The 27248-nt window shown below is 41.2% G+C and overlaps 2 protein-coding genes across 4 annotated transcripts; both read right to left on the bottom strand.

The window, feature by feature from the left end:
- Positions 1 to 199: 199 nt before the first annotated feature.
- On the bottom strand, positions 200 to 3975 carry pdgfrl (platelet-derived growth factor receptor-like). Its single transcript, XM_048231636.1, has 6 exons — positions 3825 to 3975; positions 2273 to 2555; positions 1989 to 2140; positions 1487 to 1780; positions 1164 to 1300; positions 200 to 946 (listed from the first exon to the last, which is right to left on the bottom strand). Exons 1-6 carry the CDS (start codon positions 3877 to 3879, stop codon positions 761 to 763), a joined length of 1107 nt encoding a protein of 368 aa, XP_048087593.1. The 5' UTR covers positions 3880 to 3975; the 3' UTR covers positions 200 to 760.
- Positions 3976 to 7704: 3729 nt separating this feature from the next.
- On the bottom strand, positions 7705 to 25267 carry slc7a2 (solute carrier family 7 member 2). Of its 3 annotated transcripts, none has more exons than XM_048232226.1 (12): positions 25189 to 25267; positions 16948 to 17334; positions 16304 to 16459; positions 14992 to 15157; positions 14737 to 14873; positions 14260 to 14482; positions 12923 to 13062; positions 10546 to 10648; positions 9457 to 9659; positions 9138 to 9304; positions 8691 to 8799; positions 7705 to 8489 (listed from the first exon to the last, which is right to left on the bottom strand). In XM_048232226.1, exons 2-12 carry the CDS (start codon positions 17315 to 17317, stop codon positions 8335 to 8337), a joined length of 1929 nt encoding a protein of 642 aa, XP_048088183.1. In that variant the 5' UTR covers positions 17318 to 17334; positions 25189 to 25267; the 3' UTR covers positions 7705 to 8334. The 3 variants fall into 3 exon arrangements, with proteins under 3 accessions (XP_048088183.1, XP_048088185.1, XP_048088184.1); XM_048232228.1 differs by lacking the exon at positions 12923 to 13062 and adding an exon at positions 12272 to 12408; XM_048232227.1 differs by lacking the exon at positions 25189 to 25267 and adding an exon at positions 19162 to 19431.
- Positions 25268 to 27248: the final 1981 nt, after the last annotated feature.

Genomic DNA, 27248 nt, shown 5'->3' with positions numbered 1-27248 from the left:
GTCGACTTCGATCTGCAATCCAGGCCTGAACCACTGCTGGGGCACTTGTGTTGTGTAACACTTTTGTAACCTGTCCAGATTGGAAAATTAGCTCAGTGGCTAACTCGTATCATCTACATCACAGTTTCCACATCAGTGTTACCCATGAGAAATGAATTCAAAACAGTTAGCCGAAAAAGAGTACACATTTGTCTTAAGATATAAATGAATGAATTTATTTTATATTTATTGGAAGAAGGAGAGGGAAAGTGGAGAGAAAATTCTTGAACTAAACTGAGCTACGGAACTGTGCTGCACATTCCACATATGAAACCCATTAAAGGCAAGGCAGAGTGTTTTCCCATCTATGTACAGGTGATGACTGGTTTAACAGAAACCAGTGTCTTACAAAAAGAGTGGTAGTTTTATTTATGCTGAAATAATGTTTGATAACATGAAAACAACCAAGGTGCAACAGCACCTTTATGTTTGAAACACAAATGCAACAATCTACAAAAAAAAATGATTTGAAAGCACTTTAGTTAAATGAACATACACACAAAATTATAAACTGAATGCATCTAAATCTGATATTTAAGATCAAGTTGTGTGAGAAAATTGAAATATTTATGCCAAATAACTTGCTTTTCATTGTTTTCATTTTTGTTGCATTTGTCAATGCCCCAACATAAAGAGTAGTATCCCTGTCACTGACTTTCAGTTGTTTAGAAAAGGTATAGAAGCTACTCATTTAGTTCATACTCATTTAGTTTATACTCATTTAGTTCATACTCATAGCCACAGATGTCTCCCCAAGCTTGTTCTTGGCTGTGCAGATGTACCTTCCAAAGTCAATAGATTCCTCCACATCCTCCACAGTGATGACACTGGTGGAAATGCGAGTTGTGTGGCTAGGTCCCCTGTTCATCAGCCGCCATTCGTTGTGGATGAGAACTGGACGCATGTCCTAAACACCGGAACACAAACACAAAAGTAGGGAAGTAGAATTACAGGCTACTGATCACCTAAGTGGGTTACAGAAGACGTGTAGCACTGCAGAAGTTGTTCACTGTTGTCACCCATCTGTGTTCTGGCTCATCTCACTACCGGTGACATTTACAGCTGCACAAGGACAGAAAAGTCATTTGTGATCTCGCTTATTTTAATGACCCGATTCCTCTCACCTGGCCTGGAAACCTCCAGCTGAAGTTCACATCGATCTCGGGCTCCCCCAGGACTGTGCAGGTGATGTTGAAGGTGTCCCCTGCACGTATGCTCTCAGCTGAGGCCTCCAGAGTGGCATAAGGGGGGCCACTCGGAACTGCACACAAGGAGAGACATTATTACATACAACTCATTAAAGGCACAAAACTCTTCCTCCGAAGATGAATTACGGATATCATTGTTTGTGATGTGATGACACCATTAGTATGCATATATTATCATAATATGGCCTTTTATTCAGCTGATCTATATGTTCAAATGGCAAAACTATTACTGATCTTACCCTCCACATAAAGCAGCATGTACTTGGTAGAGATCTGTGGTGTGGATTTGGTGGCAGCTTTGCAGTAGAAGGCGCCCTGGTACTCTGAGCTGGGGTTCTGCAGGATGAAACCCTTGGTTGGGTTGTAGGAGATGGCAGTCCCGTCCACTGCGATGACCTCTGGGGGCACCTCTCTGTGCAGGGACACCTCAGTGCCTGGGCTGGTCACCCGGCAGGGGACCATGGCAGGCTTGTCAGGCCGCATGTAGACAATCTCAAAGTGTATCGGCGACGGAACAAATAACTCATCTTTGTCTGGACAGGGAGAGTGCCAAGTGGAGAGCTGTTAAAGAACAGCATAGTTTAAAGAAAACATGGCATTGTAAGTACTATAGCAAATCTGAACTGGGCTGTCAGAATTGATTGTTTGACCTGAACGACAACAACAAATTGCAAAGATGCCGATTGCATTTCTCTGGACTATTGAGTTAGGGATTGAAACGGTTACACTTCATGTATTTACCAGTGAAATAGATGTAAGTGGCTGAGGTGCGGTCTAGGTCCTTCTCACACTCATTTCCATCACACAGAACTGGCCAGCAGCTGTACTCCCCTGTGTCAGCAGCAGAGGGCGACGTCAGGATCAGTTGACCAAACTTCTCCTGTTGCTTGATGCTGAAGTCCAACATAACCACATAAAAAATATTGCTGTACACCACCATTTTTCAACATTGATTAACTTGTCTATGAAATTGAATGATAAGATTAACTAAATTGAAAAGGTATAGTCCTGAGGTATAGACTTACGTGAGTCGAGTGTCATTAAAGGTGTCCAGATAGGAGGGGTAGGCCCAGCCGATCTTGCTGCCCTTGCATCGCAGCTCAAGGGTTTTTCCAGGATTTTGGGTCAGGGTCTCTCCAAGCCGCAGGAAGCGACCCTTGTCCAAAACCTGTGTGAGGATGGACCCAGCCTTTCCACTCTCCTTCTCCTTCTCCTTCAGTTTGGGGTACTTGACCTTCGTCCTCTTTCGTCCAGGCCGGATGCGGTTCTCACCCAGGTCCTCTCTACGCTTTGGTTGCTGGCAGACACCTTTGAAGAAATGGTAAGATTCCCAGATCAAATTATGCATCAGAGAAAACCACTGCAACAATGCAATTGGACGGCTTTGAAGATTTACAGTTTTTGATTTTTTTAAGCTCAACTGAACATGTTTTCACCAGCGACTGTAAACAGTCATTGGATGTCTGGAGTCGTTTTAGGAGAAAGTGTCCACAAGTTGACTCCACAAGTTGAGTCATAGTGCTCTTTGTGTTGGGACTGTTACTCATGTCTGTGGGATCTTGTGTTCCACCCCTTGCAAAAATGCTCAGTTACTAAAATTGCACTAGTCTAAAAGTTATGAAAACAATTAATATTTGAGGCATTGTGAACCACAATAAATGTCACTATATTCTATGTCTTGTTTCATGAGTTTCCTACTATCTTGATTTTTAAGTTCTAGTTGGACCGTTTCAGCAGTTTGGTAGTGTTGGGCCACTAAAAAAATTAGAATCAACCTCCACCAGTACACTACATTCATTTAACTACAAAAGTGTGTTTGAAACAGAATGCAGCTCAGGCCTGTGCCACATGGCAGATTTGGTTCAGATATTTCAGTTTTTAGAACATGTGCCTTTCATTTCACAGCCTCACCAGACAGACAGAGAGAGAGAGAGAGAGAGAGAGAGAGAGATTGCCTCCATCTGGAAAACTACTCCATTTTCAGTTTCCAGCTGTGTAAATACAAATGCTAGAAATGTGCCTCCTGATCTTTTTACTAGTTCAGATTCATTGGCTAAAAGCTAACATCAGCAACATGATTTCACAGCAAATCCTGGATATTTCAATAAGTGGGTGTAGTAGACTTCCATTTGTCGCGTAGTTTATACTGTATCCTTGATCCATGCATGTCCATCTTCTTTCTCCTTTGATAGACACAGTAAAGAAAACAAAATAATCTGGTTGACTGTCAGTGCTGTGGGAGATTTGCCTTGGAATTACAAGTGCTCATGACTTTCTCTGCATCGCCTTCACTAAAACAACGAGCAGAAGGCAAATCTCCTCCTTTGTCCAGGTTCCAACTGTTACATAAAGGACATCCTGACCTGTGTCTCTGGCGGCTCCGATCCCACTCGCCTGCCCTGCGATCTGCACTTTTCACACACACTTGAAAAGGATCCTGACACACCATCCCAACCCACACACTATCCTCTCACAGGACAACAGGGAAAATCAGTGCCATCCGAGACAAAGAGAGAGAGAGAGAGAGAGAGGAGGAGGAGGAGGAGGAGAGAAGCAGGGGCAAAAAAGTTTCTTTACCGGTGTGAAGTTCCAGTAGGATCCCCCCGAGCATGAGGAGCACTGGGAGCTTCATGTCCACGCAGGGAGCCGCCGATCGAGGGGGGAGAAGCACAGAGAGGGAGAGCCAGGAGAGGAGCACGCCAGGGAGCAGTTCAGGAAACTCTGGAGTCTCTGCTCACCCCTGACGCTACATCCTCCCCACACAAAGGGGGGGAGAGTTTGTGTCTTTCCAGCCCTCCACTTCATTTCCCCTCTTCTGTTAGGCTTGGGTGCCATCTTGTGGGGAGAGAGTGGTCCAACCACCAACCATTACTGGTTGTATGTGCTCAGAGAAGAGAATGACTATTTTCTATATAACTTATATATAAATAAGTTAGGTATATAAGTTAGGTATATAAAAACTGAAAATGAATAAGTGGGCCAGAATCATAGACTATGTCATGCACTCACAATCATACCCCCGCCACCCCATCCCACTCTCAGAATTTGATTATAACGGTCATGCACAGGTAATCCTCCAAGGTACTGCCAAATAAATAGTTTCTTTATCTTAAATAAGTAATCTCATGCGATCAAGAAAATAGACAATTGTTAAACTTCTGACACTGCTTCATAGTTACTTAAATTTTATTATTTGTTCTTTATTAACATGTGGGTAGAACTACATTCATGGGTGCATATGGGTCAGTTGTACAAGGGAGATTTGCTATTATTCATTTGGATACTTTTGACTAGTGTTTAGCTGATGTCTTTCATATTATGATGCGTTTAACTCACCATCACTCCTCACACATCAACAGATGGCAAAAGACCTCAAATGCAACACTAGTGGCACTGAGGTCTAGGTTCTCTGAGACCAGATGAAAATGTGGATATTAAAAGTGTACATTTAACCATATTTACACAATAAAAGAGTGAACGGACTAGGCAAAAACAGTAAAAGTATTTATTGTGACAATATACATTATACAAATGTGAGGCTCATTATTCAAATATAAAATTTTTGAAAGGTTTGAAGATTTTCTTTTCTTTTTAGCTGTTGGGTTAAAGTGAACAGAAACAGATTGATTATTACAATTGGTTTGGTGTAAGAAAGACTTGCAGAACAAATGAAAGGAAAGTTATTAAATGTGTGGTGACCTTTGTTTTGTTTAGGTAATCTTTAGTAGCAGTTCAAGTGACACTACAGGCATTACTGGGTTGGTATCACTACTCCACCTATGGACTCAGCTGCCTTAGAAGAAAGACTGAAACATTTGAAACAGCAGTTTCAGTGTTTCTGGTCTTCATAATTACTAGGACAATTATAATTAATAATAATTCATAGGAATCCACATTAGATGTCAATAAAAAAGACTATTATGTATGTGTCCTAATCAGGGTAATTATGATTATTATATACTACTGTTTCTGTCTACAGGCTTTTCCTTTGATGGAGTGTCTGTAATCATGCAGGCCAATAAAGACAGCATGTGAAGCACTCTTACGTAGACCTACCATTAGCTTTTGGGACAACTCTTGAAGCAATTAGAAGCACTAAAAAGGTCATAAACATATTAACTATAATGTTATGACCTATTGTGTTGTTTTAAGGTATTTCTTCTATTGAAAACAAACTATCGCTAATCGTTTCAAGTTTTAGGTATGACTTGATTATCGGCAGGATCTAGTTGATATTCTAACTATACTCAATGAAAATAATGGATAATAAACACCCCTTGTAAATACAAATTAAAAACAGGAACATAAATTGGCACTCACTTAAGCAGGTGCATTTGATATTACAATGCATTCATTTCCATTTAAGGCACATCTTCAGTCTACTGTCTATCTTAAAAAAAAAAAAAATCTTCAGTCTATCTTAAAAATTGTACCAGTATGAACAATCACAGCAACATCCCCCTAAGCCCTAACATGATACAAAATACATCCAGTGTTAAAAAATATAAAAGTTCCCTTTAAGTAGACACACATCAAAATAATATACTTAAAATTTGACCTACCACCTTTAAATCTAATATACACTGTATATTCCATAACTTTCATTGTCAATTAATTTGTCTTTGTGTTGGGTCAGTGTTTGCACTAATTTTGCTAGAAGACAACACAAAAGACAAAGCCATTATGGAGACATTTGAAAAGCTTACTGGCTACATACAATGACACACACTGAACTTTCAGGTCAGTTCATGCTTATTTGCTAATTTGCATTTATAACCCAATACCTGTTTAATAATAAATCAACCAGCAAATACTGCCCATCACCTATGTCTTGTGCTCTCAGGCAAAATGCAAATATTCTCCCTGGGGCCAGATTCACAACACACTTACGTATGCTGGACCAGCAGGTTTGTGCTAAACCGCTCCCCATTACTGTGTGGCAATCATATGCTTTATGCTTTACAACTATACATGTTCTACTGTCACATTTTACCCAGAAAAAGGCTTGTGCTTTCAGTGACATCAGCTATACTGCACATAATGACAGCTTCTGGCTTAGGCTTTCAATGACTGTTTGCATGATCAGTTTGGAATGAAAAGATTTGAGTTGGCAATACTCGTAGCTGTTACAAATTTGTAACATTAGTAAGTGAAAAGAAATGACATGTATGTATATGTAACTACAGCTACAAGGGAACAATAGATTCTTCCAAGACTAGAGCCATACAAGACAACATATTAAAATAAAGTTTTGACATTAAATAGCCTCGCTATAAAAAGTAAAGAGTAATGAATTAAGGGACCTGATGGAGACAAACTTGAAAGAAAGCCAGAAATCACATTTACACTTTCACATTTCAATCAGTTGATCCAGTACTGTATGGCATACACTGTACATATACTGTGCGGTTACATAATACTATACTGAGCTGAATAAACACGGCAACACTGAAATGGGACTGAGGTGTATCAGATTGACTTGACTGCACTGTATCTATACTGTTTCTATACTGTATCCAAATCGGCATCCTATTATGTGCAAACAGATATGTTGAAAAGAAGATTTAAAAAAAACAAACAAGAAAACAGGTACATGTGTAAAATGAATTTGCATTAGAGGATCAACTGTTTGAATTGTCTGAACAGTATAACTGTGTAAATTCAATTTACTGTAAATGAGATTTTGGTTGGCAGCATTTCTTTAAGGCCCCTTAATTTCATAACCTGACTCTCGCCAGATGAATTTTGTTCCGCTTAGCTCTGCCTAGCTTCACTCACATCCATCTGGGACCTCTTCCATTGAGAGTGATTTCTGCACCTGATTTTATGGTACAGCCAATCAGGACGCAGGGCGGGAGTTTCATAGATGTGACATAGTGTAGAAGCGACTGTGAGACTGTTATCAGTGTCACGGGTTGGCTTCGATGTGAGTGGTTGAAGTAGCACGTCAATAGATGACGGACAAGTGGCTTATTCAATCATATGCAAGCATTTTTTGATTAGGCCCAGCCTTCTGAAGCAACACTCCAATGGATTGGTCCCAGATGGATGAGTGGAGCTAGGCGGAACGAAATTCACCTGGCGAGAGTCAGGTTATCAATTTCATGCCACTTATGAGAAAAATCACAGTAGTGATTCCAGTGGTGAATTTATATCACAAATAATCTGATAATTTTACATTGAAATTGTATTGAATCTTCAACAGCTCAATTTGGACCTACAACTGTAACTGTAACAAATACATTTGGAATTAAAATCAGCCAGTTGGCTTTGCATTCTAAAAACCATGCTGTGAAGAAAATGTCACTTCGTCTAGGACCTCTAATTAGCTGTTACAATTTCACTGACACTCTGACAGGACTAATCAGCAAACTTCCAAAAAGACAGGTGTCCCTGCCTGCCCATTACTTCTGCATATATACACATGCCCTGACCAAAGGGGATGGACAACCGTGGCTAAGCCCCGCCTCAGCTGGCAGGAAACTTCACATACAGCAGCTTTAATCCTCTAACTGGCAGCCATTATTAAGAGCAATATAGAAAACAAAGACAGCCTCAGCACGTGATCCCATGAATTAAACCATTAAGGTCGCAGTGACCAGGTCCACTTAAGCTCTTAATGTCTTGCTCATAGACGGAAAGGCAACTTGTTGTTAGTAATGTTTTGTATCACGTGTTCTATGACTTAAAACTAGTTTCTAAATGGACCCAGTTTAAATGAACCCAAGTAAAGCCACAGGCAGGTGGAGAAATACCCCTGTGTCATCCACAAACATACACTGGGAGAATTAAACTTGTTTTATGATCCTCTTAACCATGGCATCCACACCTATCATGTGCCTATCTTATCTTTCATTCTCTTGGTCATGTTTAATTGCTCCTTCATGAGACCAGACAAAACCAGACCCGTTCCCCATGTTCTACAGAGAAAAAGCATGTTAAATATGGAGAAGGTACTCCTGAACGGTAGCCTCTGGAGGCTTTTGCATGTCTGCTTGTGGTTAAGAGCATGGGTCAACAGTGATTCATTAAAAAAAGGGTCCGTTTAGCACAAGGAACTTGTAGGCTCGCCCGTCTTCTGCTTGCCTCAGCAGCGGCTGGTCTTCTCTGGGTGGAAGAGCTGCTCGGTACCTGCCTCCTGGCCCAGGCTGGGCGGCTTCTCCGGCACGCTGCTGCAGCTCTGCTGCTCCCGCTTGTGCTCCGTGCTGTGCCATATGCCATAGCCGAAGTAGATGAGGAAACCTGCCGAGAGGAGACGCAAGAGTGAGGATGCATCTGAGGACGCCTGGGTCCTGTGGACATTTATCCAACTCCTAAACTATTGTGCTTTGTCATAGCATCTGCTCATCTTGGTCTCTTCATATTGAACATATGAACCCCATGTTGAACACAGGGGCTTATAAAGATGGCCCCTCCTGTGAACTACAGTGAAAGGGCACCTACCCACTGCCATCCAGATGGAGAAGCGGATCCAGGTGTCTCCGCTCAGCTGGACCATGAGGTAAATATTCACAAACACGCTCAAGATGGGCAGGAACGGCAGGAGGGGGACCTACGGGGGTCCACACACACATTTAGACAGCTGCTCTGGTTCAGCGCTGCATAAACAGACAGACTTACAGGAGATCAGAGGTGTGCTAAAAATCAAACAACAGCACAGCCTCAATGGAAAGAGAAGAGGGAAACTGTACATGGAGCCAACTGAACATTTTTTTTTTTTACAAATCTGTGAGACCAGTTCAATATAGCCACAACATGCCAAGTTCTCATACATTCTTCTTGGTTAAATGAAAAAAAAAACCTCTAGTCTCTAAATAATCATTTTACAACAGTTTGTGGCTTGTGTTGAATTGTTCCAGTTGTCCAAAGCAAATAGACATGCTGACTCACCATGAACGAGACCTTTCTGGAGGTCTGTGGCTGTTTGCAGATGATGAAGACACATATGATAAAGACTCCGACAGAGGCTGCCAGGACACCGAGAACCCAGGGCTCCATAGCAACAATGGCATGTTGGTAATGCGTGGTCAGAGTGCTGATAATACAAACAACCACCACTACAAGAGAGGAAGACAAATATATCATTAGTATGTCTACTAACATCAAACAAACACTCTCTACAAGTAAATGTAGGATAGGGACAGATATTGACCACCACATGTGTGCGAACTATCACCCCAACAGCCGTATTGAAATCAGTGAGACTTGCCTATCACCCCAACAGCCGTATTGACCACAGTGGACGTCTGCTCTGTAGGGAGCAGCGAGGGCTTGAAGAGGGAGTTCAGTGTCAGGGCTCTGTCCTTGTTGAGCATGTTGAGGTGGGACTCCGACTCGGTCAGCTCCGACTCCGCCTCCCCTTCCATGTCCCCATTCACCCTGCTTCTTCCGATGGCAGCGTCAGGCTGGTATCTGAAATAGCAGTGTAAATATTGATCATCAATTCAAATCAGCTCCCTTGCCACAGGTGTATAAAATCAAGCACCATGCAGTCTGCATTCATAAGGGACCTGTTGAAACCCTGTTATGGAATCTGATTTCCTTCCCCTCTGAAGTGTTACGTGCATTAGTACACACTAGGGGATAAATAAATCTGACCTTAACACACAGTACATTGCCCTGCCCCGGTAGTCTACTTTTCAGTGGACATACATGTACAGGCAGAGTTACAATATTGTTACTGAATATGGGCCATGAAATTATATATGGTCAGTTGCTGGCAAATGGCAGATAAAAATAGAGCTGATGTATCCGGTTTGTAGCCAGTTTAGTGAAACACAACTGGAACATGCCGGTTTGCTTTGGCCAGTGTTAATTGCAATGAGCTAATGACATTAGCGAACAGGGCTTTCATTTTTAACACAGCCATCCTCTGGCTGGTTTGTTCCCTGTCAACAAGTTTACACTGAGACCCTTGTGAACTTCGTAGAGTTGGCTATCACAAAACACTGGCTTTACTGTCAACACCCTATAAATTTCTTAGTTTTTTACATAAGGCAAAATAAAGCTTCCCTGCAAAACAGAGTTGCGCAAACACACGTCTGAACTGAGAGGCTAGCCGCATGACCATTCCACACAATGGCAGCATTCAGCTGCATTACATCACAGGCCCTAACTTAATAACACTACACAAAATGTTGCTGTGATTTCTGATGATTTTCTTTGGTCTATTTTGACAGTGTACTTGAACTCTGACACCATGTAACCGACAGCAGCAACCCCTCATGATGATCAATGAGAGCTTGAAGTGGGATTTCTACCTCAATCTTGTATTTTGGGAAAAAAAGTTGAGTCTCACCTAAGAATGAGAACACAGGCAGCCACCAGAGAGTAGGCAAGCAGGGTTCCAATGGACATCATGTCCACCAACGCTTTCAGGTCAAAGAGGAAAGCCATGATTGCTATCGGGAGGATGCCACAAAGACCACAAGAACATCAAATCAGCACATTCAAATGATGTAATCACAAAAATAGGAATTATAAATAGCAAAACCATTTTATGTCAACAGAAGCAGTATTCAGCAGGTTTAAGCTGACACACAGCATTATCAGTGAGGATAAAACAGACTTGATTTTGTAATTTAACTTCAGACAATACAACAAACAATTCATGTCATGCAACTTTAATCCACAATAATTAAAGGGGTAACGATGTTTTTAGAGCATTAGATTTCTGTGTCTGGTACCTCAGAGATATCTGTGTGCCTATATAAAGATTTGCAAATAACTCTTAGTACTATCGATTTCCATTGTTTTAGTTTCTAAAATGGGCAGTCCTGCACTGCATTCTATATTACTGCACCACCACGAATTCATACAAAAATTAGAGTTGCTGTCTCTTGCCGTCTTGCTACTCTGATATATTGATAAGAAATATTTTTCTTGGCACAACAGCGATTGCACAAATACACATATCTTAAAAACAAATACCATATTTCAAAATTCATGATAGAGTTTCATAAACCTGTATCATAAAGTATCTCATCTCACTGAGTATTCTAAAGACACCAAACTTAATGTTCCAAAACACCTGTGCCCCATTCACATGCACCCAATAGATACAATGTTAGGACCATTCGGTTAGAATTAAAACAAAGAAAGTAAAATGAAACCAAATATACATGTTATACCATGGACTTTAAATATGAACTGTTTGAATTATATTCAAATTGGAAAAGATAAAAAGGAACTGAATTGATTATTGTTCTTTGAGAAAGACAATAAATGGAGTCAAGGCCGTGCACTATATAGTACTTCATCTTGGACTATTTAGGATTGTTTTGTTTAAACATCCTCCCTACATGCTGCTCAAAGTAGATGAAAAAGTCAGGCGTTTCTGCTGCAACCCTGCAGATCAGCACTGTGACAAAACAAACTTCAATCACTTCAGCCTGTCAGAACCACTTGATGGCAGCAGGAGCACCTTCGTACTGTGAGACTCCCTGATACCTCATGCTAGTTTTTCCCTCGCGTCTCTACAGGTTTTCACCATCAAAAACTCTAGTCCTCAACTAAATACTGACATGTGCAGACATCAAAGTCTGTACGGCCCGGCCCAGCTCATATCCTGGATCTATCTCTGCAGGGCAGATGGTAAACAAGTGGATATTAAAAAGAAGCATCAGACTCTGCACTAGATGTAAAGCTGCATTGTGAAGCAATAGTCTGATCACTACATTCTAGGGTTTTCTTGTATCGTACTGACAAGCTGACATACATGTATGCCTCACTAGCCTCTCAAACCAAACATGATCAGACAATCCAATTATTTGGCATTGAGAGAAGTAAAATGTTTGGCAATCCTGCAGATAGTTTCACAGATGAAATGCCTGAAATGTCAGTATAGCTGAGACATGTCAATGCCCTTACACATCTGTAAAACACTAATGTCATTAGTTACCACCACCACCACCACCACCACACCTAGTTAGCATGCAACCGCCACCTGTGCCACTCCATGCGTGCACACACAGCCACCTCCACCATTTGGCGACACATGACAACACTCCACACCAGGAGCTTACCCGCGGTGCTGCCTGCGGCCATCGTGGCGGCCACAGGTGACTGTCGCTTACTCACTTTGGAAAGAAATTTGAACAGTAAGCCATCTCGTGCCATGGCAAAGAGAATGCGAGGCAGAGGGAACATGGAGCCCAATAGGCTAGAAACAAAAAAAGGGTTGACCAGTTCAAAATCCACACAGCACTCTGGAAGAGAAAGGAATTACTGTACACTGGACATGGCTGGCAACTGTGGAGGAGAAGGGAGATGATCTTGGAAATGTGCTTGAAAAAGGACTGTTCCCTTACAAGAACCGTTAAAGGTTACCCCCTTGGAGGCCTTCCAGAATGATTTTTGCAACCTGTTTTGATTGCAAAGAGTTTGTCACCAAAGCATATTTGATAGCAAGAGGCCATACAGTTCAAAAGGATTCCAAGGAGAACCTTGAAGAGTTCTTCTGTTGGGGCAAGTCAAAGGAATTTTGAGTGTTATGAGAATTTCAGGATGCCTACCTCATCGTTCAACACATCGTAAAGCCGCTAAATAGCAGATTTAATCTCAAAGCCATTATGGATTCCAATCATAATGGTTGTGGGCTATAACCACTCTCGTTCACAGTTAACCAAGCTCATGGATGCTCACATTGCACATGGAAAGTCACCCCCAGGTCTCACCTGCGACTACACCGGAGCTCATTGTAGCAATAAGCGGGGTCTTCGTCTTAGGATTGATTCGGGCTAACGCTTTGAAAAGCACCCCATCCTCTGCCATAGCATAGATTACACGTGGCATGGGGAATATGGAGCCCAGCAGACTGCATGAGGTGGGGGCAGAGACATGCACAGGACCAACACATTAGTCAGCACAGCAGCCCCTCCCCACAGCTCAGCTCACTTCTCAGCGCCCCACACACACCACACAGAGCCACACAGAGCCAAAGCACATCAATTACACACACCAGCATCGCCTTCTTTCTTTCCCCCCTTCAGTAGTTTACAGAAGTTTCTAGTATTACAGCCTTAGTTTGAGAGCAAAAACGGCTGGTGCATGCACACTGTTTTAGAAAAAGTTCATTTGTGAGAGGTTTGGTTAAAGATGATCACTATTGCAGACCAATCCATTTTAGATTAATTACGATAAATAAGAAAATGGCAATATTGCCCCAGGGTTTGGATAGTATAAGTTTAGTATTTTTCTTATAATTTTCTTTTAATTGTTGACACATAATTATAATTTCTACGGAACTCAAAGTTTGAGATTTCTTTTTTCATGGTCCTTATATGCCCATGCCTCTATCCAAAAGCCACAATTCACACACATTTTTTATTTATCGTTAGATGACAGCTCGCCCAGGTGTAAGACACCCTTTTCGCCAGGTTTCAGTGCTTCCAAACTAGAGCTACTATAGTATGACATCATTCAAATATTAGCTTCATGAGCTATCAAACTACCATCATAGTTCTTAAGGTAAGGAAAATTAAATGCCTTGATTGATCTAGATACAGTAGTAGATCATTTTAATGCCATATTCAAGGTACCCCAAAGTCATGAGGAAGACTTGGTCATATGCCAGATGGGAAGCTTCACTGTCTACAATCATGTACTGTACAACATGGAGGGAAAGAAAGAAAGGCAAACAGAATCATGCTTCATATCTGTTTCGCAAGAGACCAATACCCACCAAAAATAACTTCAATTAGGAGATTTTATCTCAGCTGCACAAGAGCATTTAGAATTTAGCTATGGGAATCAATCCACCTGACCCTTCTGGTATTTATATCATTTAAGGGTGACACAGTCGTCCATGCCCAAAGATCCTTAATAAGTATGTCCCATTATTAGCTAATACAAAATACAGACTATATTTGATGCAATTACTGGAGGGTTTAAGAATATATGTATAAAACTACAGCAGCTTTTGGTACCCAATAACCAAGCTAACTGAACTCATTTTGTAAGAAAGCCTTAAACATAATTTGAAAGTAGCCACAGTATGGGAGAGTTTGGTTACCTAGTTGACAAGGCACAGAGTGATCCAACGGCCACCACAAATTTGGCAGGGCCCCACCCCACGTACTCAAAGGCCATGGGCAGGGGACTCTTCTCGTCCAACAGGTAGTAGGGCATCATGAGGGTGAGGGCAGCCGACACGCCGAAGTACGCCAGGAAGCAGATGAGCAGGGACACCACGATCCCAATGGGAATGGCCTTCTGGGGGTTCTTCACCTCCTCACCTGGACACACACACACACACACACACACACACACACACACACACACACACACACACACACACACACACACACACACACACAGACATACACACTTGGTTATGACACAAAATCACCTGAAATTGCCTACTTCTAACAAAGTGTTAAAGCATGTCTTGACAGAGTAAAATACAACTGAAGGATTTTTTTTTTAAAAATCTCCCTCCTCAACCCCACACCTCTCAATTGCCTGCCACAAAACAAAGGAATCTAAAAACCTGTTGTTGCGATGCAGTCAAAGCCAACAAAGGCATAGAAACAGGTAGCAGCACCAGCAAGAGTTCCACTAAATCCATACGGGAAAAATCCACCAACACCATAGTCACTGGTGACATTATCCATGATAGACAGATTTCTGAAAACAGAAAGAAATAACAATATTACTCTAATGGCAACCTCACTTCACTATCAATTACAGAACAAATAACACAGCACTGTTCTTGAATCAAGTATGTTGGTAATCCCAGGACTACCTTTTGACAATGGTGACATTGATGAGAGACTCCTCTGTGATGTTCCAGTTGTATGAGTCTCCCTTCACAAAGCCAGAGATGATGACGAACAACAGCACCAGCACGTTGACTGCTGTAAACACTTTGTTGACCCATGCAGACTCCTTCACACCAAACGACAGGAGGCCTAGGAAAATCAGTTGTCGTTTTAAATCATCTTAATTTTTAGAGATATAGTCTGAATGTATTTCTAATCTAATGTCATGATTACTTTTTCTATTTGGATGAAAACATTCAAATTAACAAATGAATGAAAACATTCAGTGTAACAAATAGAAACGGAAAACTAAAACAGAAACTTTGTACATTGATCACCAGTTTCACAGTGATGCAATAGGTTTTCAGGTATTTACATTGTCAACATGGGGTCTACTGCCAAAGAAACAAAAAAGTGTTATAAATACAGGGATGGATTGCCCTGGGGAAATATCAGATGTTCTTATATAAGTTTAGCATTTGGGGAGAGGGTGTGAACCACAGTGGCTGGCTCTGATTGGTAAGAAATGCGGCTATTGTTTTTTGTTATCTATTTTATTCTTGTGTAACTGAGGTATAATAAATGCAAAACATCTGAGGTGTGTGTGCTACACATGTTCTTTAGACTAACGTTACCAGTTAAATATCTTCAAAACTACAACATATACTCAACATATTCAGCGCATATGTTGGTAGCTGTCACCCCTGAGTCCCTTTCCTGTGAGCAAAAACAGGATTCATGAAAACCTCCACTCATTTCCCATTTCTCACTGAATTCCTCTGAATTTGGAGAGGACATTCATTCCAATGGCAATGAAATAATCCGATTGCTCTTCTGGCACCTCTTCACAATTTTAACTGCACCACATGAGCGGGCTTCTGTTTTGCACCGGCGACGCTCTGTTGACATATACACGGTGTTCTTTCAAAATAAGAGACTTGCTCCATTCTATCAACCCTCCATTTTGCCAAGAAAACATTTGGGAAAACATCAGAGGTAATGGGCACTGATGCCAACTCACTCTCAAGTCCCACACACAAGGCTGTTTACAAACAGAGCAGCTAAGTAACTCACTGGTCGCTCTGCCTCACCCACTATCTTTTATTCAATCAGCTTCTCAGTGACTTGGGTATGAGTGAAGAATAAGCATCCACTCTGAAGATATCAACTGAAAGATCCTATGAGGATTCCCCACTTCAGAGTGATGAGAGACATCCAAACTTGGTCAGTCCATGAGATATGTGAATGGTGCCCATGAGACTTATGAATGGTGCCCATGACTCTTGTGAGTGGTACCTGAGAGGAGTAGGATGAGGCACACTGCAAAGAAGTCTGGGTACTCTGCCAGGCCCGGAGCGCTCATCCTGAAGTAGGTTTTACAGAACTGCTCAATGTGGCCTCCGATGAGCTCATCAAATGTGCCACTCCATGCTCGTGCCACACTAGAGGTACCTGCATGGGGGATGAGACAATTACAAGCTGCAAACACAGGCATCCTTATACCTAATTTGTTTTTTATTTACATAATGATAATTTCCACATTTCAACAGAGCATAAAATCTATCACTGTATTCAGCTGTTGACACCCTAGGAGCATTAAGTATCAGGATGAAATCACTTCTCATTTACATTCATTCATTTAGCAGACGCTTTTTATCCAAAGCAACTTACATATGTCAATTAAATTACAAGGGCCATTGTCCCCAGAGCAACTTGGCATGAAGTGCGGTAGAAGCTAGGAATTGAACCAACAACTTTCCTGGCTACTGCTAGCCTAGCTCCTTAACCACTACACTACCACCACTCTTTAGACCACCAATATGAATACAATTGTTAAGTGAGAAGATGTCGGTTAAGCACTTTTGTATTTTGGTATATTTGCATTCAAGTCCTCTGTGACGCAAAATCACACCCTACTACAGATTTTAATCGTTACTCACCTATGACATAAGAAAGAATGAGATTCCAACCAGTTATGAACGCCCACAGTTCACCAACAGTCACATAGCTGTACAGGTACGCTGACCCAGTCTTGGGTACGCGTGCCCCAAACTCAGCATAGCAAAGGCCGGCCATGACGGACGCCAGAGCAGCGATGAGGAAGGACACCACAATACTGGGCCCAGAGTTGCCTTTGGCCACCTCTCCAGCCAACACGTAGACGCCTGCGCCCAGTGTGCTGCCCACACCCAGGGCTATCAGGTCGATGGTGGTAAGGCAGCGGCACAGCTTGGAGTCTTCCAGGTTGTCCATGTCCACCACTTTCCTCCGCACCAGGGAGCGGCCAAACGACAGCATGTGACCCAACATCCTGACACTGGATGACACTGCATGACAAAAAAACAAAAGAATTAACATTTGGTTTGCACAAAGTAATCTGGGTTGACCCAGATACAGCACATTTACACATATGACTGGGGAAGACGCCTGATTATTTCACAAAGACATTGACCAAGGTATAATCAGCTTCTGGCCTTCAGTGGTCACTCTTAAAGCTCTGATTAAAGCTCTAAGTGGCAGTGAGAAGCTTTCCTGTGTGTACTCTAACAGAGGAATTCATAACAACACTGCAAATAATCCTGCTGTCCTAGATGATTCAGCCAAGGAGCAACAAACAAACAAACAAAACAAAAAATTCCAAAACGTGAGTTCCTGAATCATAATTCAGTCAAACATATATCACCATTATGATACAATTTATATGGTCTTTACTGATGTGTTGGGTTTTACAAATATGTTCCAGCACAGTTTTGCTTCCTTTTTAAAATGTTGTCTTTTAAACGTACTGTATAACAAATGTTGCCAGGTTAGCATAATGCCACTATATTACTGAAAAGTACTAATTGATTAGAAGGGGATATTTCACTCATATGATACAGGAACATCTCTCTGTAACAGCTGGGATTCATTTGAATTCTTGAACCAAATAGTTCTGTAGAGTTAAACACATATTGGTTGGACAGGGCGTAACAGAGGACATCTGAGTGCACTTCTGAGAGGAAACCTGTGTGCACTTCTGTAATGCATGCATCAACATGTCCGACAAAATGTCCATAAGAATGTATATACATTTGTGCAGTGGACATATTTGAACTCTCTCTCTAATGGATTAGCACAACATCGGTTGACCTGTTTCTTCACACTCCATACCAGGAGAAACTTGTTGCAAAACTTCAACTCTGCACACAAAGCAGCTTTCTTTGGCACAGGTCTGCTCTCCCTGTTTGGGCAGGTCCCACATTCACTTACACTCATGACAGCTAAGCCAGTCAGCTCTTGAGAAACTATTACATAATGTGTGAAAAAAGAGAAAGAACAGTGCCTCATTTTGACAGCTGGGGTCGTTAAAAGCAGATGATAAATAGGACATGACATGTGCCAGAATCCCCTTGAATTGTTCTTTTAACTGAAGAGTATTTAGATCTGAGTTTGGTTTAGAGAAGCTGTGGAGTAAAAGGGTCGAGGATAGAATGTGAATCAAACATGCCTTCAACACAATGCTCTCCATTATACATGAATGACCATAACATTCATGCATTAGGCTACAGACTATGCATACATGTCCGCCCTGCAGGACTTCACTGAGGACCTGTCACAATGCATTAACTTGATTACTTTGAAACTGCCCCATATTATAGTCAAGAACAGGGAGCAGCTGTACATCACAAACCTTCCGCCTCCTTAGAATTCCTGTAATTTTCAACAAATCAATTGTATATACACATTTTGCAATACATTGTTGTAAACTAACCATTCAATATAGTAGAGAAATGTTGCAACAAATCATTAATGGTGTTAGCACTTTGTCCATGGACAATAAGGGAGTGCGAAACAGAGTGCATTACACTAGACCATACATAGTACAGCAGTACTTTCCGGCCCCATTGTTAGGAGGCATGACAGACATCAGGTGTGACCCTGAGGTCACATCACTCTAAATGGAGAAAAACAAATTTTTCATTCTTAACTGAAAAAAGGAAAATAAAGGCTGCAAAGCTTTTCGGGTTCTAACCATTTCTGAAATAATTAACCAGCTTAAGATTAATGAACTTAATGAACAATCAATGAACAAAAACAATCATATAAAAAATAATGGTGCAGAACTGATCTGTAGCTTTAATGCACAATGTGCAATGCTGTTCTATGGTACTTACCAACTGAAATAATGCGGAAGCAAGAGACCTGTACAGCTTTAAATACTATTACTTCAAAGTTTTTTTTTCCCCGAGGACGTACACCACACTGTCTGCAAGATGTGGGTCAGACTCTATGTAAAGACCGGGTCTCAGGTTCGTCCACTTCCCTCCTCTCCACTCAAATACTTTCTCCTGACATGTCAAGCCCTACAACTACTATTTTTACTCCTCCCTTCACTCTATCCCTCGTGAGTCACAACTCGTTCAGCCCTCTGCACTCGATCGGCCTCCGAGGCTGGTCCTGTCCCACGACTGCGCTGCCCCGAGAGGCGGAGGGAGGGAAGGATGGCCAGAGAGAGAGAGAGAGAGAGAGAGAGAGAGTGGAGGGAGCAACAGGACTTGGCCCAGGGCTGCAGTTTGAGGGAGGAAATGTTGCTCCACTATGTATGTAAGTTAATGATACAGGTCACACAGAGGGCCTCTCAGAAAGACCTGGTCAGGTTATGTGAGTGGAAAATGGGGGCGACTGACCAAACATCTTCATATTTCTCCCTAAAAAACAACAAGATTTCCAAAGCACACATAGCCGAATAGAGCCCCAGCTGCCAGAGTACTTACTGAACCCTGATAAATGGTTAAGCAACTGGCACTGACAAACATTGAAAAAGACACCACTGTTTGCCCAGTGCAGACTGGAAGAGCCTCTAAAAGCATGGCCGGTGCTGATTGGTGGGGGAGGGTGGAGGAGCCATTGAGGCTAAGGCGTTCTAATGGGCGGCCGTTGCCCTTTGCGACATCATTGAAGCCATGACCATGGAGTTACTGGATCAATAAGCTTGACGTAGGTACAGTATTGCACACAAAACTAATCTTATGGATCACGTCCAAATCCTGCCTGCACCGAAAAGTCATGCAGTGCATGCAAAATTGCACAATCCTCATTAAAAACAAAAGTCTTTCTTACTGAATGGTGAGTGTTTCATTTTTCTACTGGTTTCCAAAATACATACGAGAAGCTTTGAACTTGCATGTTTTACACTGTACACAATACTTAGACACTAACATTCTGGGATTCTGAAATTACAACACAATTCCCTATGCAGGCCATAGTTATGCCAACTTCAAGCTTGATGGAGAGTTTTCCAGACTTCCAAGCAACTGGCAAAGGGACTACGACCCGTCTGAATTCCTTGTTCAACTGGCACCTACACTCCCTCAGTTTCAAACGATCAATTCTGAGCCTTCCCCTGCAATCTCCCATTATCTGCCCTGAATAGAGTCAAAGCAAATGCCAACCTTATTGGATGGATGGTGGCTTGTGTCACCACTACAAACATTCATTCACCAGCCTTGGAGACCATTTTCTTTTTTCAGGCATCCCGGATTATTTTCTCGCTTGATGCTCGGCCAAAGAAATCTGGATAGAATTTAAGAAGAAGAGCCTTTTGACTTCTCGCCTGGCCACACTCCATGCTCTGACACGACCTCTAATGGCAGCGAGTGTGCAAGGGGAAGCTGACCGAGGCTCTGACTTCTCTCTGAACCACAAAACATTGGCATGCCAAAGGGATATTTCCCAACACAGAGGGGTTTCCTTACCTACAAAAATAAAGAAATTCAAAACACCAAAAAAAGAAAAAAAATCCTTCAGTGCAACCATTCAACGAATCTACTGTTGTACTACTGCATGTTATGAGTAACTTCACCTGCATCTCAGAGAAGACACTCGCACAGAAAGGGGCCTCACACTTAGTCAAGCCAGAGCTCTTGAACTAATTCACTGTCAGCAGGATGGCTCAGCCACACAATCAACACATAGCCCGAGTGCTGTCACTGTTTGTCGAGGAGGTGTCTCAAACCACTTAACAGTGTTATCGAGAGCCAATGATTAGCAATATAGCAGAAGGCAGCATGAGCAGATGCTCTGCTTTGGAGCATAAATATGTAAGGACTTAGGTTGTAGTGACTATATTGTGACGTTATTAAGTCTCCTTCAATTGTACAAATTAGCAAGTAGCCTTTGAATTTGACTATTTTTTTTTTTATAAAATCCAACAAAAAAATGACAGAGGCTGTGCCAAAAGACAACCTCACTCACTTTCCAGAAGGTATTAAGCTGACCACTGACCAACATTACAACGGAATCAAGAGGGGGCAGAGAGTGTGCTGAACCCATTCACCCCCCAAGGGCCGTAGGCCTACACAGTAGTTGGCCATCTCACAAAGCTGCAAACTAATGTGATGGCAACACAATGAGGCACCTTTAAAGGAAACATGGGCCACCCAAGTGTAAAACCACAAATCTATTAAGCTAATATAACCTTTTAGAAAAGGATGTGACCAGATCGCATGTCCAGACGTGGATCAGCGTCGACTGAGCTTGTGCAAATCGAACATCCAGACGGATTAATTCCAAGAAATTAGGCAACTTTAATGCAAAGGATTTATATTCCAGTCTTTTGAGCTTTTGAGCTTATTTCATACAATTTCACTGGGCACCAACATGTTTCAAGAAAAGACTATTAAATGGAGAAAAGTGGGCATCATGCAATCATTGATGTATTACTGTAGACACAACAATGTCTGGAAAAGGACAAGGAGACCATGCTCTTCATTTCATTTCATTTTAATAACTCTTGAATAATCTAGGTCTGACTGGACAGTCTGCGCCGCTCACCTGTGTGCAGATTTCAGATCCCCCTAATACTCTCTTTATTGGAGCTTATGTCCCAGGATGCTCTCAGGATATTCCACATCAACTCCCACAGTGTTTTCATAACATGGTAATACTGCAGACCTTTTGGGGAGAGGGAAACAAACCTGACCTCCTTTTAGGTAAAAAATAAAAGAAAACTGGCCTGCTTTCTGATTATGTATGTATAACAACCCACTATTTTGTCTCTTTGTATCAAAAGGAAATCTTAAGACCAACACTGAGAATTCTACTCAAGGTAAGTCCTAGGATTTGTTCTCTCTGTCGACTTCCTCTCTCAGAGCCCAGTTTTCTAGCGTAGATGTCCTACGTGCTGGTTCAGTTAACATACATCTGGAGCTGGGCATTCACTTCTCTCTCTTTACTGTCCAGAAATGGTTTGGTTAACCACATCATCAGCATCTCAATTTCCGTCTTGTAAACATCATTTGATGTTCATTCTTATTGCATTGACATCTAACTATTTTAAGAAGGAAACCATGTTAAGACTACTTATAGTATGGGACTGTAAACAAACCCACAAAGAAGATTGTTTTGGTAAACATACTTGTGGGAACTCCAACAATATCTAAGAGATACCAGATCCATTAAGCTGGATAGTAAACGCAAGAATTGTAACTACACACTACTGTATCACCACAGCTGGGGAACACTGTGGTCTGCCAACTGAAGCAAAAGCAACACGCACAGTCAACAAGTCAAAGTGAACAAACAATATATAAGTCTTATTAAAACGGCTCATCAAACAGCATCCAACTATTCAGAGGATGCAAATAAATTTTGCTCTGAGACAAACCAAAGACTGTTATTAATGCTGAGTAAAAACAGCACATCACTGGTAAGCATGGTAAAGTCTTTGACCTAGTTTTCCCTTGTTCTCAGAAAACCAACCACCACTAATCACACAATAGAATGTCATATGTAGCTACCATATCTGCTTAGATGAACTTCATGTACTGTATTAAAGAAATTATCCGGAGTAAAATGCACTTTAGATCAATTTACGGATGATTGGGAGTACACAGTTCAATTTTACCATTTTAGTCAAAACTCGTTAGCCTGGAAGTGACCAGGGCAAGTCATTTCGCCTACAAAACGCTATTTTTATACCTCTTCTACAGTTCCAAACAACATTACACTTACGTGGTAGTGAGTAGAGGGTCCGTAAAATCAACCGAAGTATCCGAGGTCTTTATGTGGTCGGATAGAGAGTCAGAATGAATTTCATCAAGCCAGTACCTTTCGAAATGTTGCTGCTGCAGCTGGCGTCTTTAGGGGAAAGTCCGTGGGAGTCGATTGCCGAGTGTGGAGTAACACGCTCTGGAAATTCACAATTTCGTTGGCGTTTTTTTTTTTACAAAAAAACATAGTCCAGTATTTCTTTCGAAATTGAAATTGAAGTTGTATGGACTGGACTATGTTTTTTTTTTTTTTTTTTTTTTTTTTTTTTTTTTTTTAAGCGGCGAAATTGTGAATTTCCAGAGCGTGTTCCTCCACACTCGGCAATCGACTCCTATTGACTTTCCCCTAAAGACGCCAGCTGCAGCAGCAACATTTCCAGAAAGGTACTGGCTTGATGAAATTCCTTCTGGACTCTCTATCCGACCACATAAAGACCTTGGGATACTTCGGTTTGGCTTTAGGTACCCTCTACTCACTACCACGTAAGTGTAATGTTGTTTGGAACTGTAGAAGAGGTATAAAAATAGCGTTTTGTAGCAGCAAAATGACTTGCCCTGGTCACTTCCAGGCTAACGAGTTTTGACTAAAAACGGTAAAATCGAACTTTCTCAAAACACATACGAATGACATGATTTTGATGTCAACTCAACGTATGTACTCCCAATCATCCGTAAATTGATCTAAAGTGCATTTTACTCCGGATAATTCCTTTAAATATCAGTCAGCTGTTTTGGTCAAATTCATGGGAAAATGGGGCCACTACAAACAGAGATATGCAGACTGTTAGTTTGTGCCATTTTTTAAGTAGTCTGATATTGAAAGATCTGTTTAAAAAGAACAAACAAATGAATTTAACTGTGCCCTATAGCGACTGCAGATGTATTATAGTCTAATTAGCCTAGGCTCTGGTATAATGCATCAAATGGTAACATTTATGATTACAATTGTACATGGTCCCTAACAAATAAAATAAATAAATAAATAAATAAATGTATGACTGTAGAACCTACAAGATTACTGCTGGGTTAAGATCTCCATAAATACAAATGGCTAACCTCCCTCCAATATAGACAAGTCAGTGTTACCAAACTGCCTCAACCAAAAACACAATATTGTGGAATATAATTATTTGATTCGCCAGTTGATTATCAGAAATGTAGTGAGCCCAATGCTGTTGAAGCTACAGAGACATTCTATTAACTCTCCTGAATGCTTATCCTCCACGAGTATCATTATCAGAGTCATCAATACTGGCCTCATTTTTCACAGTAACGTTCCTGAGGTCAGTGTTATAATGGAGGTTGAGATGTTTGTTTTACGGAGTGTGGTGGTGTATCTGTTTGGATTCTGAATGCATGAGTTCACCAGGGGGTGGAGGAGCGAAAGGGGTAAAAGGACCGCCAAGCATCAATAAATCAATCACTTCTGCTTAGTTTGACTGAACAGTTTTATTGTTCTTCACCTCTTCTGAAACCCGGAGGCATATGGTGCGTCTTCATTTTAACGATCACATGGAAATTGCTTAAGGTATAGGCCTAGGGTTAGGATTAGGGTTACCTGGATTGGCTCTAAACTAAATGTGAGCATAGAAAAGCACTGTTGGTTCCATTACATCCACAACAGATACCACCATTTCCTTCTTTACAGTTCAATCCAGCCTTTGGGTTTGCAGAGGTAACCCATTCTAACTTTATTCAGACTTCATTCTGATCCAAAAAACTAAAACTAAATCTCCAGTCTCCATTAAAGTAGATATTGTGGATAAGTGACAACCCAAATGATTCCTTGCAATATCATCTTACTCTTTCTGCAGAATGCCCTAAAGATGCAACACACTAGATTAACCAACAATAAACACGCATAGACTATCCATGGAGAGTTTCACCTATGACGCAGTGGCCACTGCCAACTAGTGCAAAGAAGCGCTGTAGCAGCTCGGTAGGCTACGGCTGAATTTATGCACGGATAGCCTACATTAGGTTTAGTTTATATGCTTAACTAAAGCAAATATACCTGAACGATACTTGACATCAGCCAACAACCGGTAAACAGTGAAAGATTACTACGACAAAACACGGGCTCTTTTGTACAAAATCTCTTTCAAAGAAGTGGGGGAAAATGTTAGTCATGAAAGATAGGAAAGTACTTACATTGTACGAATCCCGTGAATATAGATGGGAGCGCAGGTTAATTATTAAAGTTTAGCTCCACGTGTGTGCCTCTTAAAACTCCAGAGAGGAGGCGTGGAATTGACGCACACAAGGAGTAGTGTAACAAATTGGGAGGGGTTGACAAACTGACACATCTGTCCACATTTGCTGAGCACATCAGTCAATCAGACGCGCCATGTGAGAAGTCGTTAATTCACTGTGCACATTGTCGTTTACTTTCCTCGTTCCTTTGAAATAATAATTTCCATCTGAAAACCGAATGGGTGATCGTGCAGCGCTTCGTTTAAATCTAAAATGGTGCTGAACTGGCCATACCATCACCACCACAAAGGCACAAAACGCTCCATAAGATGTGGCTGATGTTAAAGATCAGTTAAGGCAATTAGTCATCACTGGGCCTCAGACCTAGCCTACTGTCATACCCCTGAGATTTCATTTTGTATTAGCTAAGGGATTGCAATATAGCTTCAAACTTTTTTGCTCTTTATGATAATGGTGCATTCACATTCAAAGGACAAATAAAAGGAAGTTTCTTCCTCTAACAGTTCCTCCTTTATCATTTATTAATTTAAACATTCTTACTTTGCATTTCTGCAGGGTAAATACAGTGGTTATTTTCCGATATCAGTATAGGCTTGTAGGCCTATTAGAAGATTGTTGTTTCTATCAGGCCTATGCAGTGTTGCCACAGTTACCTTGAAAAAGTAATCTGATTACTGATTACTCCTTTAAAAAGTAACTTAGTTACTTTACTGATTCCTTGATTTTAAAAGTAACTAAGTTAGTTACAAGTTACTTTATTAGTTACTTTCAGCAGCTGCCGACAACACCCCCACCGCCTCAACATAAAAATGATAACCGGTTTTGCCAATACTCACTATACTGGAAGTGCATTTTAACAGTAATGTCAGCCATGTATAGCAGACATCCCAACCTAACCTACTTAGATACTGAAATTCAGATGTTTGTTCAATAATACCAACACCAAAATAAGGAAGGCCTATTGATAGAAATTGTTAAAGTAAAATATGTAGATTTTTTTTTCATGTAGCCTTGGCAACTAGCCATCTTGTATAGGCCTGAGTAATATGCAAATGAAATTACACTTGTTAAACTCACCTCAACAAGTCTTTTGCAATCATTTAACCCGCTGTGAGCAATGCTAAAGTCGCTGTTACAAACAGTGCAGCAGTGTGCAAGACTATCATTATGTTTTAATCTTATGAGACAATTGGGTACACTTTTGTGTAGTCTGATGTGAAATGGGTCTTAAATCTTCCTTTTTGAGGGGCGCTGACGCTGCCATGACGCTCCTGTTCCTAGATACACTGACTGAACTGATTAATTAAGTTTGGGAGAAAAGAGATATAAGCACACTTACACTGAAAACTGATTGGTTGATTTAGCAAAACAGACCAGGATGCTCTCTGTCTTGGATGCGCTTCAGGCACAAACGCACCACTCCTCTCTCTCTCCCTCTCCGTTTTGTGCGGGTTAAACTCATATGCACACGGGATTTGAACTTGTCGCCAGTACAGAATGTACAATGTACCTTAATGTTGTCATGTTTAGCTGACAAACTCAAAGTAATGACTGATGAAATGTGCATCTCTCTCTCTCCCTCCATTGTTGTTTACGTTTGCATAGCATAGCCTACATGTCATTAATCCCCAAGAAAGAAAGCAAAGAATATATCTTTTTACTAAGGAAAATGACAAAAATAGTAACGCACAGTAACTTAGATAAGTATTTTTAATCTGATTACTGGTTTGTAAATAGTAGCGCGTTAGATTAGGCTACTCCTTACCGAAAAAAGTGGTCAAAATAGACTAACGCGTTACTGGCATCACTGGGCCTATGTTAGGCCAACATGCACTGACATATATAAATGTTAATTTTATTGCATTCTGAAACTGATAGCAAACAATAACCTACTATTTTATTTCATTTTAATTTTTATTTCATTTTATAGAAAATGTGAGATAGTCTAGGCTACTGATAGTTGGGGATATGGGAGAATAGTTTATCTTAAACTCATG

The sequence above is a fragment of the Alosa alosa genome, chromosome 21, assembly GCF_017589495.1.
Source record: "Alosa alosa isolate M-15738 ecotype Scorff River chromosome 21, AALO_Geno_1.1, whole genome shotgun sequence".
NCBI lineage: Eukaryota > Metazoa > Chordata > Actinopteri > Clupeiformes > Clupeidae > Alosa > Alosa alosa.
The sequence above is the reverse complement of the archived record's forward strand: the minus strand, read 5'-3'. Positions and strand labels throughout refer to the sequence as shown.

What these genes read in the sequence shown, in the direction of transcription:
- pdgfrl (XM_048231636.1), bottom strand. Translation starts at nt 3,879, where the DNA reads ATGAAGCTCCCAGTGCTCCTCATGCTCGGGGGGATCCTACTGGAACTT. An exon ending in CACTTACATCTATTTCACTG is followed by an intron (nt 1,781 to 1,988) that starts GTAAATACATGA and finishes CTCCCTGTCCAG; the next exon opens with ACAAAGATGAGTTATTTGTT. An exon ending in GCTGGAGGTTTCCAGGCCAG is followed by an intron (nt 947 to 1,163) that starts GTGAGAGGAATC and finishes TCCGGTGTTTAG; the next exon opens with GACATGCGTCCAGTTCTCAT.
- slc7a2 (XM_048232226.1), bottom strand. Translation starts at nt 17,317, where the DNA reads ATGTTGGGTCACATGCTGTCGTTTGGCCGCTCCCTGGTGCGGAGGAAA. An exon ending in CTCTGTGCCTTGTCAACTAG is followed by an intron (nt 13,063 to 14,259) that starts GTAACCAAACTC and finishes CACCTCATGCAG; the next exon opens with TCTGCTGGGCTCCATATTCC. An exon ending in GAGCTCCGGTGTAGTCGCAG is followed by an intron (nt 10,649 to 12,922) that starts GTGAGACCTGGG and finishes TCCTCCCGATAG; the next exon opens with CAATCATGGCTTTCCTCTTT.